Below are 14,818 nucleotides of genomic sequence, written 5' to 3'. Positions count from 1 at the left end.
ATATATCCTGTACAAGATAGCTTATATCCATCAGACAATATTGGTTAACGATACTATGGATGCTGAATCTATATGAATTAAAAGTAAAATGCCCATTTTTAAGAGAGCAGAGCAACTGACTAGAAAAATTAGTCACACACATTTGCTTCATTAACTAGCTTCACAGAAGTTATTGAGCTTTCTGTAACAGTTGCTGCCTAAAAGCAGGCCGACGGCACGTGTGACACCAAGATGAGTCCGTGTGAGCCAGCTCCATCTCTGAAAGGATCATGAGGGCATCACTGGGAACTCTGAGAGGAAGCTGAGGGTGCTTGTGTCTGCCAGGAAAGCACAGTTACAAGAGGTGTTGGTTTCTCACAGGCTCTCACAACTTCTGAAGAGCACCCTCAGCTACTTCTCATCCAGGGGTGCTCTGAGCTTTGGATACCAGCTGGCTACTGATCAGGGAGGATCAGCAGCTCCTGCAGCAGGTGGTAGGGTGGAGCCCATAGAAGTGCTGAGATGGCACTGATGCAAGACTGTAAGCTCCCAGCTATGCTGCTGGAGGGGCAGGTGGAGTCTGGGAAGTGGGGACTCCTAAGGGTGGTGGAGGCTTGTGACTTCTTATGATTTCTGACGCCAGGAGGATAGCTCCTACAGAAAAGGTCAGTGTCCTGGTAGCAGCTGTGGGGCAGGGAAATGTATCCAGTAAAGCAACCAAGCTGGTTGCTTTTAAAGCGGTACTGTTATTCCTCATATATTTTTTCCCACTTAATTTTGTGTGGGCCAGAAGGACTTCTTTCTCTCCTTTACTGTTCTCCTTCAGATCCAACAAGTGTTCTGTGTCCTTTGCTCTATGTAGTGCCTATACTGTGTGTAAGTCAGCATCTCACTCTGCTATCTCTCAAAGAGATGAAATTCCTCTTTATTACCCCCACCTCTTGGTACCTTAAGCTTCCCTCTGTCTCACTTCTCAGTATTGTCTCTGTCTGCTCTTGACCTAGCCTGACTCAGAGGACTGCCAGATATTCTGGTTTTCCATTGTTGAAAAGTAAATGATGTCAGGTACAAGTAGTACTTCATTGTCACCTAAATTTTGCACACAATAAAGAGCTAATCTAGTCAGTCTAATCAGTCACAAAGTAAACTAACATATCTGTTCATACGCAGATTATGTGAAAATTTTGTATAGCTTTTTGTCATACACTTCAAGAGCACTGAGATTTAGGATTTATTCTATGTCGCTTTGCGTCTGTATCTGAAGACACACCCTTGAAGAAAAGGATACAGTTTATCATGGTCCTTCCCTCAAATCTTGAGGGGGAGAGGGGAACATGGGTGTGCACTTCCTTTCCCTTCCTTTCTGAATGTTTGGTGAACAATCACTAGGAAGAGGTTTCACATTCCTTCACTTTGACGCAGGATTCTGAAGCCCTACACATAAGACCTTTGCCAGCATGTATTCTCTCAATATATCAGTGCATATGTGTATAGAAAACATGGCTGAGCTTGCTCTGTAACTGGAGGCTGAGCTAGCATGCAAGCAGATCCAGTGTTTCAAGCGTGCTAGATGCCTCTCTTCAAAAGTGGTTTACAGCTGCTGTCCAAAGAATAACTACACAACATTAAACACAGTAAACTAGGATACTTTTGTTTTTCCCAAAGACTTGTTGGTTAAAGACAATCTGAAATAAATAAATAAATAAAAGTAACTTACTCAGTGGGTTTTTATTCTGTGACTTTATGCAGTTGCTAATAGAAGCTGTGTCAACCCTTTAGTATTTGCAATGCCTTCTGGCAAAGAGCTCCACTGTTTAACATCTGGATGAAGATCTGGTTATTTTGAACATGGTATGTTTGTTTCATCAGATGCTTTTCAGATTTGTGCTCAGAGATAGTGCTTTGTCATCCGCTATTCATTTTTGCTCATCAGTCATCTGCTATTCATTTTTGCTCATCGGTTGTTTTTTAGTAATTTCAAATCCTTGGTCTTCCTTGCCATCCTTCTATGTAAATCTTCCAATTCTATGAAATTCTTCCTGAAATTTTGAGTAAGAACTGCACGCAATCTTCAGGATGTAAACACATCCTGCAGCTGTACAGAGGCATACTGATACATGCTTTGTTCCGTATTTCTCTATTTGTAAGTAATTCTTAGTATTGAATTTGCTTTTTTAACCACAGTTGAACAGCAATCTGACCTTTTCAACCTTTTCAAAGTAAAAATAAGATACTTTTCTAGAGTTTTCTAGAGCAATGGAATGGCAATATAATTGTTTGCGTCTCCCAACACTGGTGTTTTTCATCTTCTGCTGATATGCTGCTCAAGATATAGGCATGTTAATTCCAGTACTCTCTGGGTTAGTAATCATTCTTTTTGTGCTTCAACAAAAATGTTATCCTTGGGAAACAAGGGAAGTATCTGTGTGACGGAACTATGTATATATATTGCTTGCACAAATGTTGAATAAGCTATGACTTTGTGTCAAACTTGGCTTATGAGCGTAAGTAGAAACCAATGTATAGTACATGACTAGGTGGAAGAACGTGATTTAACAAGGCAAAATGCTGGGAAGACTTGTTTCATGAAGATAATGAATATGATCTAGAAGAAGGTGCTAGCTTTATCTCTGGCTGTATAACCAAGGTTAAACACAGTATTACAATATCACCTCTATCTTGACATTGTCTTTCAGTTTCTGTAATGGAAAAATGATAGTGAAACCAGCATGCCTAAGAAAAATGAACAAACGTATTTGGGGGGAAGGGGTAGCACAACTCATGGAGACAAGAGGAGAGTGAAGGAGCATAGTCTGTTTGAGGTAAAAGTCCTTTCCTTTAGCAGAAAGAACTTCAGAAACTTTTAATGTGTTCAGAAGAGATAAAGCAGTGTACTACCTGAAAGTTTTTCAACCTATAGGGCAGAATGTTAAGTTCTTAACACACTGCCATAGCTGCAATTAGAATCTAGAGATGTTCAAATATGGCCTACAGATTGATCTTTAGTGAAGATTTATTAAACACAGGAAGGAATACCACAAGACATTTGCTCGCCTGTTATATTATTTCAAGATTGACTGTCATTCTGTGTTAGTTTAATTTCAGAATACGTGAGGGTCTGTTATAGGAACTACTGAAAGAAATTCTAAAGGCATTTTTCTTTAAGAGCTCTGGTGAGCTTGTTGCAAATGTGGTCCAGCATATAAGGGTGATAAGGAATACTAAACTATACAGTCCTCACTATCATTATAACTGGTCTTTATTCTATCTCATCAGAAATGTGTTGTTGGGCACTGGTGCTCTTTAAAGTCAGTGCTCTGAATATTGGATTGTTTATATATTTAGTGTACTTCTATTAGTGCTTGCACGCAGAGGGCAATGGGTTTGTGCTTGTATAATGTATTACGTTTATTTGGTCACAGTAGGCGCACTTAAAAAATATTGGGATTGGTGAGATCTACAGAAACATTTAAAACTCTTCTGCTGAGAGAAGGAAATGCTGAAAAACAAGTTTATCTTTGGGAATTATTAGAACCTGTTACCTGAAAAACTTGGCCTGTAAAGAGCTATGTAATTTCTGTATTTTTCTTAAGAAATGAGAGTTTCTGATGAGACTAGGCATTTAACAGAGGAGATTTATAACAGTAGTAGACTCTTTACTCCAGTAAAGAGAGACAGATCTAGAGGATGTAAATTGAGTCCAGGCAGCACTTGGTAGGAAACACAAGATGATTATGTCACTATGAAAGTAGCTTGCCTTATATATATTTCCTCAAATAATATATGACTACAACATTCTAATACAACGACAACAACAACAAAAAAGATAATCTAGTAAGGAAATAACATAAAGGAAAATATCCTAATTCTAATAGAGTTTTTCTTGTAACTTAAACAGCCGACATCAAGGGTTGGATGTGTAACAGGGTGGGAAAACAAGGACAATGCTCTTCAAGAGAGTCCCATGACAACTGTCAGTGGTTCCAGGAGCCATTTACAGGATGTTTATATGATCAGATACTCAAAGAAGTTACCTTAAGCAGAGTCCAGTAGGCTGGGTAGCATGGCTGATAACAAGAGGTGTTCCCCAAAGCTCCCTTGCCCTGCCCCTGCCTGTCAGAGCTTAGTGCTGGGCAGAATTGACATCTCCAGAGGAAGGGTAATTTCTGTCTCAGGTACTACATAGAAAAAAGTGACTGTCTTTGGCACCAAATCTCATTTTAATTAATATTTGTTTAGGTGTTGCGTACTGTTTGGGACATAACATTCCACTTTACTGTCTGGCTTGGTCTGATGGTCTTTGCTCTGTTTGGAGTAGAGATGTGGACACATGAATATGATAGCCAAGAAAATTAGCTTCATCAGCATTCAGCTTTGTCCTAGATAATCTATATTTGAGGCCATGTAATGTTTAACAGAGGAAAACAGCAGTATGAGTAAAGCAGCCAGGAACAGCACAACCCATATGAGTGCAGGACCCTTCTGAATACAATGTAAGTACCCAGATATCTTTACCTTAAATATTTTGATGCAGCTATATGGCATTTAGCTAGTGAGTCATGAAGCACATCTGCTCTCAAGGGTGAGACCTGGTTTCTAAGCACTCAACAGCAGAATTTAATTTCACGAAATATTGAATAGCAACTTGTGGGGATATATTATAGAAGTTCCACAAGTATAACTCTTTTCTGAATATTTATCCAAAATAGTTCTTTCACATCTAGAATAAATCTGCTTCATTAACAAGAGGGAAAATATTCTTCCCAACTGTCAGTCTAGTTTGTTATCCTTAGTGAGGCTCCTTAAAGCTTACAATGAACCAAAACTCTGGTGTGCGTGAGGTGTCTTATTTACACCAGTGTGGTCCAGGCAGGATTCATACAGCTAATTTTGCTATGCCAAGCTCCCCATAAGTCCTGATTTACTCAGATCTCACAGTAAATCTGCAGGACAAGCTGTGTTCTTTTCACCCAAATCTGAGTGGACAGAATGCTGATGCAGGTTAGTTGAAATCCCAAGGAAAATCCCTCCTGCTTTTACTGAGCCTGTGTCTCTGGATGCCTTAGCCACCAGCTGTAAGGTGATCAGGTAACTCATGCAATCTTCTTCCCAAAAGCTATTCTACTTTACGTAAGATACTGGGTGAAGTCTGTTTGGAGTTGCTTTTCTAGTCTTTAGTACAAATTTTAACTGGAATAGCTCTCGCCTGTTATTTGATAAGTTCAACATTCATTCTAGACACTACAAAGGACACTACAAAGCATACCTACAGGTTCTTAGTCTAATAGGTAAGAATAGAAGCCATCAGCAAACAAAAAATGAAAACAATTGTCAGAAATGAGAAAGGTACCACAACCCAGACTCTTTCCCGAGTGACTCTAGCTGAGGTACTATGTGCCTCATGGAAAGAGGCTTCCCTGCTATACAAAGTTTGGAGAGACAGGAGGGGCCAATCCCAGTGCAGTGGCCTCACCCTCTGGCTGTGCTGGGGCTGTACAAACAGAGGAAACCATCTGAAAGGCATGCGTCGGTGAAGCAGTGGTTTAAAATATTACTGAAATAAAGCAACGTGTTCTGATGTAACCAGGTATTGATGCAGAAAAACGTTACTTGCTCCCTTGTAATTACTCGCTTTGTATGTTAAAGTGAGGCAGGATTGGGGGGTGGGGGAGAGACGACACATGACTTCTGGCTGTGGCAATCTTGTATTTTTTTTCCATTGACATAGCTTGGTGATTGACATAAATATCATTCAGGCACTAATATGATAATCATCAATTCCTTGAGGTAAACATAAAAGAAGTAAGAGTTGCTCCCAATGTGTTACCTCACCATAAAATGGAGATGAAAAAACAACCAACCTTTTAATTTCTCTTCCTCTGATTTTTCTTTAATACTCACGTGCTTTTCTCTCCACAAGATTCCAGTAACAAAGGACTCCTGCAGCTGGAGGAAAGCAGAACTGAGGTGGGTAGTACTGGATAGGAATTACATCTACAGTCAGAAGCGGCAGCATTTCAAAACACTGCCATAGAAAAGGCGAAGATCAGGAGATTAACAACGATTACCAAATAGCTGTTGAAGGTGGTAGCAGAGAGAAATAAAAGATGAGATGTTGACTGACTGTTCTACAGGGCCTGAAACCATTTCTTTCTTTGTCCCTGCAGTAACTGCAAAGGATGATGAAGGCCACCCTCACCACCTTGGTGGTTGCTGTGCTTTACCCTGCTGTTCACAGCGTGGTCCAGCCTGACCACCGTGATGATGAGCCCCAGGCAACTCACCTCCAGGAGCAGCATTCCCATGAGGGAGATCCTCTTGGGTTCTGCCAACGGATAGTCCCCAGCAACACGGACTTTGCCTTCAGGTTTTACAGGCAAGCATCTGCCCAGGCACCTGGCAAGAACATTTTCTTCTCCCCAGTCAGTGTGTCTGCTGCCTTTGCCCTGCTGGCCCTGGGCTCCAGAGCTGCAAGCCGGGTTCAGGTGCTGGAGGGGCTGGCCTTTAATCTCACCAGCACCCGGGAGGAGGAGATACATGATGGCTTTCGTCATCTCCTCTTCTTACTGAACCGTCCTGGCAGCCAGGTGCAACTGAGCATGGGGAACACCCTGTTCATGGATGAACACTTGAAGCCGCTAAAAACGTTTCTGAAGGACATCCAAAAAACATACAAGGGAAAAATTATTTCTAGTAACTTCCAGAATTCAACTGAAGCTAAAAAAGTGATTAATGATCACATAAAGAACCAAACCCATGGGAAGATAAATCAAATACTTACAGACCTTGATCCAAACTCTCTAATGGTACTTGTTAACTATATTTATTTCAAAGGTAAGTTATACAGATGTTATTGCAATATCTCAGTTTGGCCTGGACTGAAACAAACATCCCAGATTAATTCTGAATTATTTTTTAAAAGAAAGGACAGTGTTAAGATTAAGCTATTATAAGAAACATTGAAAGTTATTCTTTGAAACTCTTTCTAAACCTAGTTTTTTTAAGCTTGCAGACACAAGTTCACTTTGCAATTTTCAAGTCTTATGGAATTGCCAGACGACAACAGATTTACGCAATTGTAAATTTTTCTATCAGACTTTCTACTTATTTCAAAAACTATTCTGCAATATTTTTACATGCTGTATGAAGTAGCAAAATAAAATCCGAGGAGATTATCAAAAATTGCTAAACACTTTAATTTACAGTCCATATCTGTTTGATGGGTACATACCTATGGAGTTGGGATCTAAATGCTTTACAGCTTGACAGCTTGTCATCCCATTTTATTTATAGATACACATACACACCAAGAGATACTTGAGAATGTACTGATTTGTCAATGATTAAATTACTCTTAAACATTATATCAATTTGTAGCAGCATGCAGGACATAAATTGAATTTACCACCCAGAAGGCAATGTTAGGAAATAAAAGAACATTCAGTAAAATGGATTTTACTTCAAGTACTCTGTTAAATCTAGGTACCCTAGTCTCAAGTGCACCAGTCTGAGGTTTTTCTTTATGATGGGACAGACAAGAGATCAAACTTAGAAAGTAACCAGAGTATAGCAGTATTTACGTTCTATTACTTATTTTTCAATTTTAGTTCTATTCAGTACTTAAAAAAAAAAAAAAGCAAACAAAAAAAACTACAGAATGGCAAATTGTGATAAATTGTGATCCCTGCATTGAAGGTTAAAGTCCTGGAAACTCACTTTGTTTACTATAGTGGAGTTATGATCCGGCCCAAAAGTTCAGGTTGTTCTTGCATCTTGCATGTAAGCTTTTCCTTTGTGCTACAAGATGAAGAACAGATGAAAAAGCATGGAAGGAGATTAATGTACTACCTTTTAAAAAGGAAAAAGGTAGTCATCTGCTGTGGAACTTGCTTTACAGGCAAAATTATTGTAAAGAAACTCATTAGTTTCTGGTCAGCCATCACTTTTCTCAAATAAAAGGTAAGATAATATGATGAAGTTACTACATGTAATTTATTTGACTTAGATGTTGTGTGAGTCCATATGAACTTTAACTTGGGATATTTGACTGTTATTTGAACACATTACAGCAAAGATCTTGAATGAATTTTGAATACCTCTGATCTTTGAGTATGAGTGTAAATCTTCATATATGGATTTATCTGTTGTAAGTTAGTCTGGACTATACTAATATATGCTACTTAAAATAAGCATGTAATTGTATTCTTTCTCTCTTGGTTTTAAGCCTACTGGGAAAATCCTTTCAATGTGAAGGGGACTCGCAAGGATTATTTCTATGTGAATGCAAAAACCTCAGTTGAAGTGAAGATGATGACTCGAGATAGCTTTTATAAAACATACTCTGACAAGACACTGTCTTGCAAGGTGGTGCAGATTCCTTACAAGGGAGATGTTGCAGCGTTGTTTGTCCTGCCCAGTGAAGGAAAAATGAAATGGTTGGAGAATGCCTTGACAAAAGAAACTGTGTCTAAATGGGAAAAATTACTTGAAAGACGGTAAGTTCTAATTTGATGCCTCACAGTAGTCAGAATCTGAAGTCTAAATACTATAATCAAGCTTTACAGTTATTAATTTTGGTGCTCATTGAAGACTTATGTAATGGGACGGGTATAAAGGAACAGGTCAAATGACTTGATTTGATACTCTCAGCAACAATTGGAATCAGCATAGCCTTTTGATGAAGGAAGAGCTCTGTGACCTGGGAAATTCACCTTCTCATGCATTTTTAATTGATCTTAAGTTTCTCCACTTCCTTTCTCTCAAATCCAATGTGCTAATAGCAGTAATGCTATAACATAGCAACAAGATCCCTCAGGGAAATGGGGTGTGATTTCCAAAAGAAAAACGTTCAGGGCTAGAAAATGAATGCAAATGTATCCACATATATGCTGGCACCACTGCTGCTTGTTGTCCATTCAAGTGATGGTTGTGGGATTAAAAAAAAATCCCATATTTCTCCTACCACATTTTCCCATCCTCCAGACTGTTGTCTTCATGTCTTTTAGTTGCTATCTTGTATAAATCTGAAGACTGGCTTTTTAGCACAAAAGAATAACCAGCAAGTCGAGAAGAGTTCAAGATATACTTCGGTTGTAACAACTACCATAATTTTCTTTTGTATTAACAGGAGGATAGAAGTGTATATTCCAAAGCTATCTATTTCTGGCACCTATGACTTAAAGAAAATGTTCATGAATCTGGGTGTCACAGATGTGTTTTCTGACTGGGCTGATCTGTCTGGAATCACAGGAAAGCCTGATCTGAAGGTTTCAAGAGTAAGTCTATCAACAGAAATGATGGTCTCGATAACCATTTATCCTTAAGTCATGTTGTGAAATATTTCTTATCACTGGGAATGGTTGGCACTTTGTGAACTAGAACACTTTAGCTAGTACAATAACTTTAAATTCTCTCAGACTTGTACAAGATCTGGAGATAAGGCTACTGTCTTCCTTCTGACAGGCTGAGACTTGTGGCAAATCTTGGGAGGGGTATATCTCTTGTCCCAGGAACAAAATACAGCCTAATTTCTGCATGTGAAGGGAGCCTCCATGGATACCTGTTGGGGGTATTTTGCATGAACATATTTAGCACAAAAAATAGCCCTTATTTATAACATGTGCATTCTGTAATTTAAAGGATTTTAAAACCTTTTCCAGAGAAGACAATGACAAGTGCTAATCACGTAAGATGGACCAGATTTGAGGAAAGCATCCCATTTCCTGGGGGGAAAAAAGATAATGTGAAGAGATGTTAACATTATAACAGCCATTATGAAAGCAGTAATTACAACATAGTATTTTGGGGTTAGAGAAACAAAGCTTAGTACCAACAGTTTGTTATGAAGATTGATTTTTCTACTGTGGTAGAAACAGTGGTGAGGAATACTGAATGGGAGAATACTTGCTCATTAAGACAACATTGTTAAACACTAAACATCTTCCATGGGCTACAGTTGTGTTGTTCATGACCTACCAGCAATTCTGTGAAAGGCAGTAGCTCAATTAACTTAGTGCTTATTTTACTCATTCCACACCCATCCTGTATGTATGCTAATTCTTGCTGTGTTTTATTGTAGGCTATGCACAAGTCCCTGCTGAATATTCATGAAAATGGCACAGAGGCTGCAGCAGTCACTGGCACAGACTTGGCTCCTCATTCTGTTCCTCCTGTTGTAAAATTTAATCGTCCATTTTTGTTGTTGATTGTTGATCAATATACTCAAAGCATCCTCTTCATAGGAAAAATTGTAAACCCTAATGAAAAATGACTGGTCCATGGCATGTCTTATTGATTTCAATTGCATTCTTGATGCATTTGTAGTCTGTAATTAAAACCATATCAAAGCCCTTACTAACATTTTCTTTTTCCAAAAAATGATAGAGGCAATAATGTGGTCAGTCTTAAAACTGCAGCTCTTACTCCCTTTTCCAGTAGAAAGCAACTACCAAGATATACTTATTAGTGAATTATGATATACTAGCCTTCTAATGGCCAATATATGCTATCTTTGATAAACAAGGTAAGTATCCATCTGAGAGAAATAGTTTAAATCCTTTTCTGTAAATAATGAATGAACAAACAGGCTGCTCCTGAATAGTGAGTAGGAAGCAAGGAAAATGTTAATGTTTTCTCCAGCTGCCTCCAGCTCTTGTGTGGTCCTGGAGAGATGATGATGTGAAAAATTAACATTTAAATGCAGTCCACCTAGGGATGTCTTAGGCTTTGTCTTCCACCTGGATGTCTTTGATGGAAAAACATAGAATAGAAGCATAGAATATCATGAGTTGGAAGAGACCTACAACAATCAGTGGGTCAAACTACTGCCTTCTCGTTGGACTATCCAAAAATTAAACCATATCTCTGAGTGCACTTCTTGAACTCTGGCAGGCTTGGTGCTGTGACCACTTCCCTAGGCAACCTGTTCCACCACCAACCTCTGAGTGAAGAACTTTTCCTTAACACCCAGCCTGACCCTCACCTGTCCCAGCTCCATGCCCTTCCCTCAGGTCCTGTTGCTGTCCCCAGAGAGCAGAGCTCAGAACCTGCTGCTCCACTCCCCTTGTGAGGGAGCTGCAGGCCACCAATGGGCCTCAGCTGTTTCTCATATATGCTTCTCATATATCTTTCTCTCTAGACCCTTCACCATCTTTGTATCTATCCTTCGGATGCTCTTTAATACTTTTATGCCCTTATATTGTGGCATCCAAAAATGCACACAGTACTTGAGGTGAGGCTGCACCACTACAGAGTAGAGTGGGGACAATCACTTCCCTCTACAGCCTAGTAATGAAAAAAATAATTTCATTGTATGAGAAAATGATTGTTCAGTGTTCTGAGGATGTCTGTGCCAGTTTGACATCTCTTAATGTGGCCTTATTGATCCAAGGTAGTGTTAAAATCCAGAGTCAAGATTTGGCACTGGTGAGGGTCTGCAGCACCAAGAAAAGAGAGATCTGCTAACAAACACAGCTGGTCTTCTGTGGTATCAACCTGACTTACTGTTCCATCCCTTGGGTTCAACAGTAACTATTTAAGAAGGATGAATGTATTTAGCACTGGTCAGGTGCAGAATGGCATAGACCCTTTTCAGTGTGCTGTATCTCATTCATTTTCTTTAAATATACTGGGCTGGACAATTAAGAACTTTTAGTCAATAGGTCATAAGGTCGATTTGATAATTATAATTAGTATCTGTGAACAAGTTTTTTTGTAGAGCCCAATCTTCCTAAAACAACAGCGTGTGTGTGTGGGGGGGGAGGGGTGGATACACTCCAGTGAAAAGTCTTTGCAGTTAGAGCATTTGCCTTAGATACTGGGTATTCAAGAATACTCATGTTCACACCCCTCCCTTTCCTGAAGGCAGACAATCACGTACCTCCAACATCCTCGTCAGGCTGAACCTGCAAGAGGAGAGTTAGCATTAGACCTGGAGTGCTGGTAAAGATATTTTCCTGGTAGATTGAAATCCATGTCTACTCCTCCCTGGGTGGAGGATGGTTTGAAATTGGATTTGGCAAATAAATCCTAATGAACTCTCTGCAAACCACACCAGTGAGTGGTGAGTGAGTGACGGATGAAGCAATGATATTTTGTGACATTGGAAGGGCTCCTAGGGTAAGGGAGACATCACTTAAAATCATGGAGGGGGTTAATCACTTTCAGACCTTGGAAGGAGGAGTCCTTTCCCATGCCTTCCTTCCTTTACAGCATTCATAGCTGATGGCATAAATGTCCACTGCTGTCTACTTTGTGTTGTCTTCTTCAAGTTCCCCTTTAAGGTAAAAAACCTTTCACAAGCATCTTAATGTGGAAGCAGTGGCTAAAACAGACCTAGGGGATAGTTTAGTTGTCCAGACACCCAAAAGGTGCTTGCATTGCAAGATTATAGATTAAATATAGATTAAATCTTGTGCTTCATCAAGAAATAATGGTTCAGAAAGATATGATTACCTGGAAGTAGTAAAACAAGTATTGAGATTAATTATATTTCCAGAGTTTACATCTGTGCTTGTTAACAAAGTACTCCAAGGTCTATTCTCTGGTTCTGAGCTCAGCTGTCTCATCACAGCCCATTTTGATGTTGCTTAACTCTGACCCTGCAAGACAGTAGGGCTGCCTATTGGAAATAACTCCTGGCTTGGGTTAACCCTGAAAACATGCATAAGACTTGTCTGGAAGGATGGCATGAACAATACCTGTATCAGGAGCTGTACTAAAAATACAAGAATGAGTAATTGCAGGCTTAAGGTCTGTGCTCTGGTGCTGTCTAGTATAAAAATACAAATGGAGACAGAATAATCAACAGGAGTGGGAAACTCCCTCTGTCATTCAGTTCTATAAGCTCTAGCACAGCTTTTCTGAATGCTGCTTGGTCATGCTGGAAGGCCTTCACCAGCTACTTCCCAAAATACAAGGGAACTAGAGATCCTTCCCCCTCTGTGGACCAAACTAAGCAGTTCAGGAAACACTTCAAAACCAAAGCAAGTGAGACTCCCATGCATTTGCTAAGGATGTGTTTTGAGAGGTTCTTCTGACTGGTGCTTTGTGTCTGCTGTCACAATAAGTGCATGGATATTTTCAAAAGGCTGCTCCTCATCAAGGATTTGTCCTGGTCCTCAGATAACACAGCAATACTTTGAAGTCGCAAATACCTGAAATACCTCACATCCGAGCACGCAAAAACTTTCATGAAGTGGAAAATATGTAAATTGAATTATATTATGTTGCAATGTAGATGAACTTAGATACAGTGTAAAATATGCATAGCCACTGCCTGCCCTCCCCCCCCCCCTCCCCCCCCAAAAAAAATCTTAAAATAAAGAGCTTTTTTATGAACCGAAAGGGCTGTCTTTCAATCTTTCTGAAAAAGGTTCAGAGACCTGACAGTTTTTGACTCTTGTGAAAGCCGTTTTCTGGTTGCTGCCCTGACTCTGCAAACTGGATTAAGCTGTCAGAAAAAGGCCATTGGAGAGTCTCCCTTGGCAGATGGATCACTCTGTTGAGAAAGGCTCAACATCCAAGGCCAATGGCATTCAGCTCTCCTTCCAACAGCCAGGCAGAGGCATGCAGAAGTGAAGGGGATGAGGTACACAGCTCCCCATTCCTCAAATCTCACACGGATGTTAAATAAAGCAGACCACGACTGCAGTAATACAACTACTAAACTAGTGCTGAATCAGAGACGTGTTCAGATCCCCCATGGTCACTTTACTCTCATAGTGTCAGGCTAAAAGGGAAACTCACAGATTTTAATTGCTAATTGTTTTTAGAAATGGTTTCACTGACAGATGACAAAGACAAATGTTGCTATAATCTGATCAGGTAATAACCAGAGAAGTTCTCAAAAGGCCAAATGAATGAGTTGTTTCTGGCATGGCAGACAGACACAAAATCTGTTTACATCAAGAAACCTTTAATTTGTTTTTATTTCTTCTTGACCCATGACTGCAAGCAATGTTCCTTTGTTGCTCTTGAGACTGTTATCCCTGGCTCTCATCAGTCCAGCGCCACAAGCAGAACAAGAAAACTACACACCTCAGGAGTAGCATCCACATAAGGGACATCCTTTGGGGTCCTGCCAACAGGACCCCGCTGTTGTTTCCAGCAACATGAACTTTGCCTTCAGATTTTGCAGGTAAGTGGCCACCCAGGCATCTAGCAAGAATATTTTCTTCTCCTCAGTCAACATCTCCACTATCTTTGGCCTGCTGATCCTGGGCTCCAGGTCTGCCAGTTGTGCTCAAGTTCTTGCCTTTAACATCATCAACACTTGGGAAGGTTTAACACCTTCCTTTACTATCATTTATTCCAGCTGCTAGATTTTTTAAAAATTCTGAGCGTTACATGTCATCTCTAAGTTCTTGTATACTTAATTAAATTTTTGGGTCAACAGTCATAACTACTTGAGTTTGATGTATCTTTTGAAAAAAAAAAAAGAAAAAAATTCAAGGCGTAATTCAATTTGAAACCCACATTTTGGTTCTGTAGAGTTTATCCACCATTGCTTCCTTTTTCTCCCTTTTTATTTTAGTGATTTTTTAAAATATATATTCAGACTAGTTTTGAAAAGCCTTTGCAGTGTCAAGTGGATCTACAGTCCCTGTATCTTCATGTGGGAACTTTGTGGAAAATATTTCAGTAAAACTTGAGATGAGTTCTCAGTGAGGGATATTCATGTTGAACATTAAAATGCTGTTGGATTGACACCAATGGAATTCACATCAGGCCTTAGATAGATGTATGCTCTTGGAAACGCAGTTTAAGTGCTGGAAGATTAGGCACAGACAAAGCAGAAAACTTACAATATAATTTTCTGCAAACCGATGAAAGTGATCAT

General features: G+C 39.6%; 1 protein-coding gene across 1 annotated transcript in view; it reads left to right on the top strand.

Annotated features, from left to right (window-relative positions):
* The window catches only part of LOC310901171 (uncharacterized protein), a 32,128-nt gene extending 21,796 nt beyond the window's left edge, over positions 1 to 10,332 (top strand). The window contains 5 exon segments of the mRNA XM_083840300.1: positions 6,150 to 6,813; positions 8,204 to 8,474; positions 9,107 to 9,254; positions 10,058 to 10,237; positions 10,239 to 10,332. Coding sequence (XP_083696426.1) covers positions 6,150 to 6,813; positions 8,204 to 8,474; positions 9,107 to 9,254; positions 10,058 to 10,237; positions 10,239 to 10,313 — 1,338 coding nt within the window. The 3' untranslated portion in view covers positions 10,314 to 10,332.
* The last annotated feature ends 4,486 nt before the right edge of the window (positions 10,333 to 14,818 follow it).

This window comes from Anser anser, assembly GCF_964211835.1.
Source record: "Anser anser genome assembly, chromosome: 5".
In the NCBI taxonomy this organism is placed as follows: domain Eukaryota; kingdom Metazoa; phylum Chordata; class Aves; order Anseriformes; family Anatidae; genus Anser; species Anser anser.
Note: the sequence above shows the minus strand (reverse complement) of the source record. Positions and strands in the feature narration are given on the sequence as shown.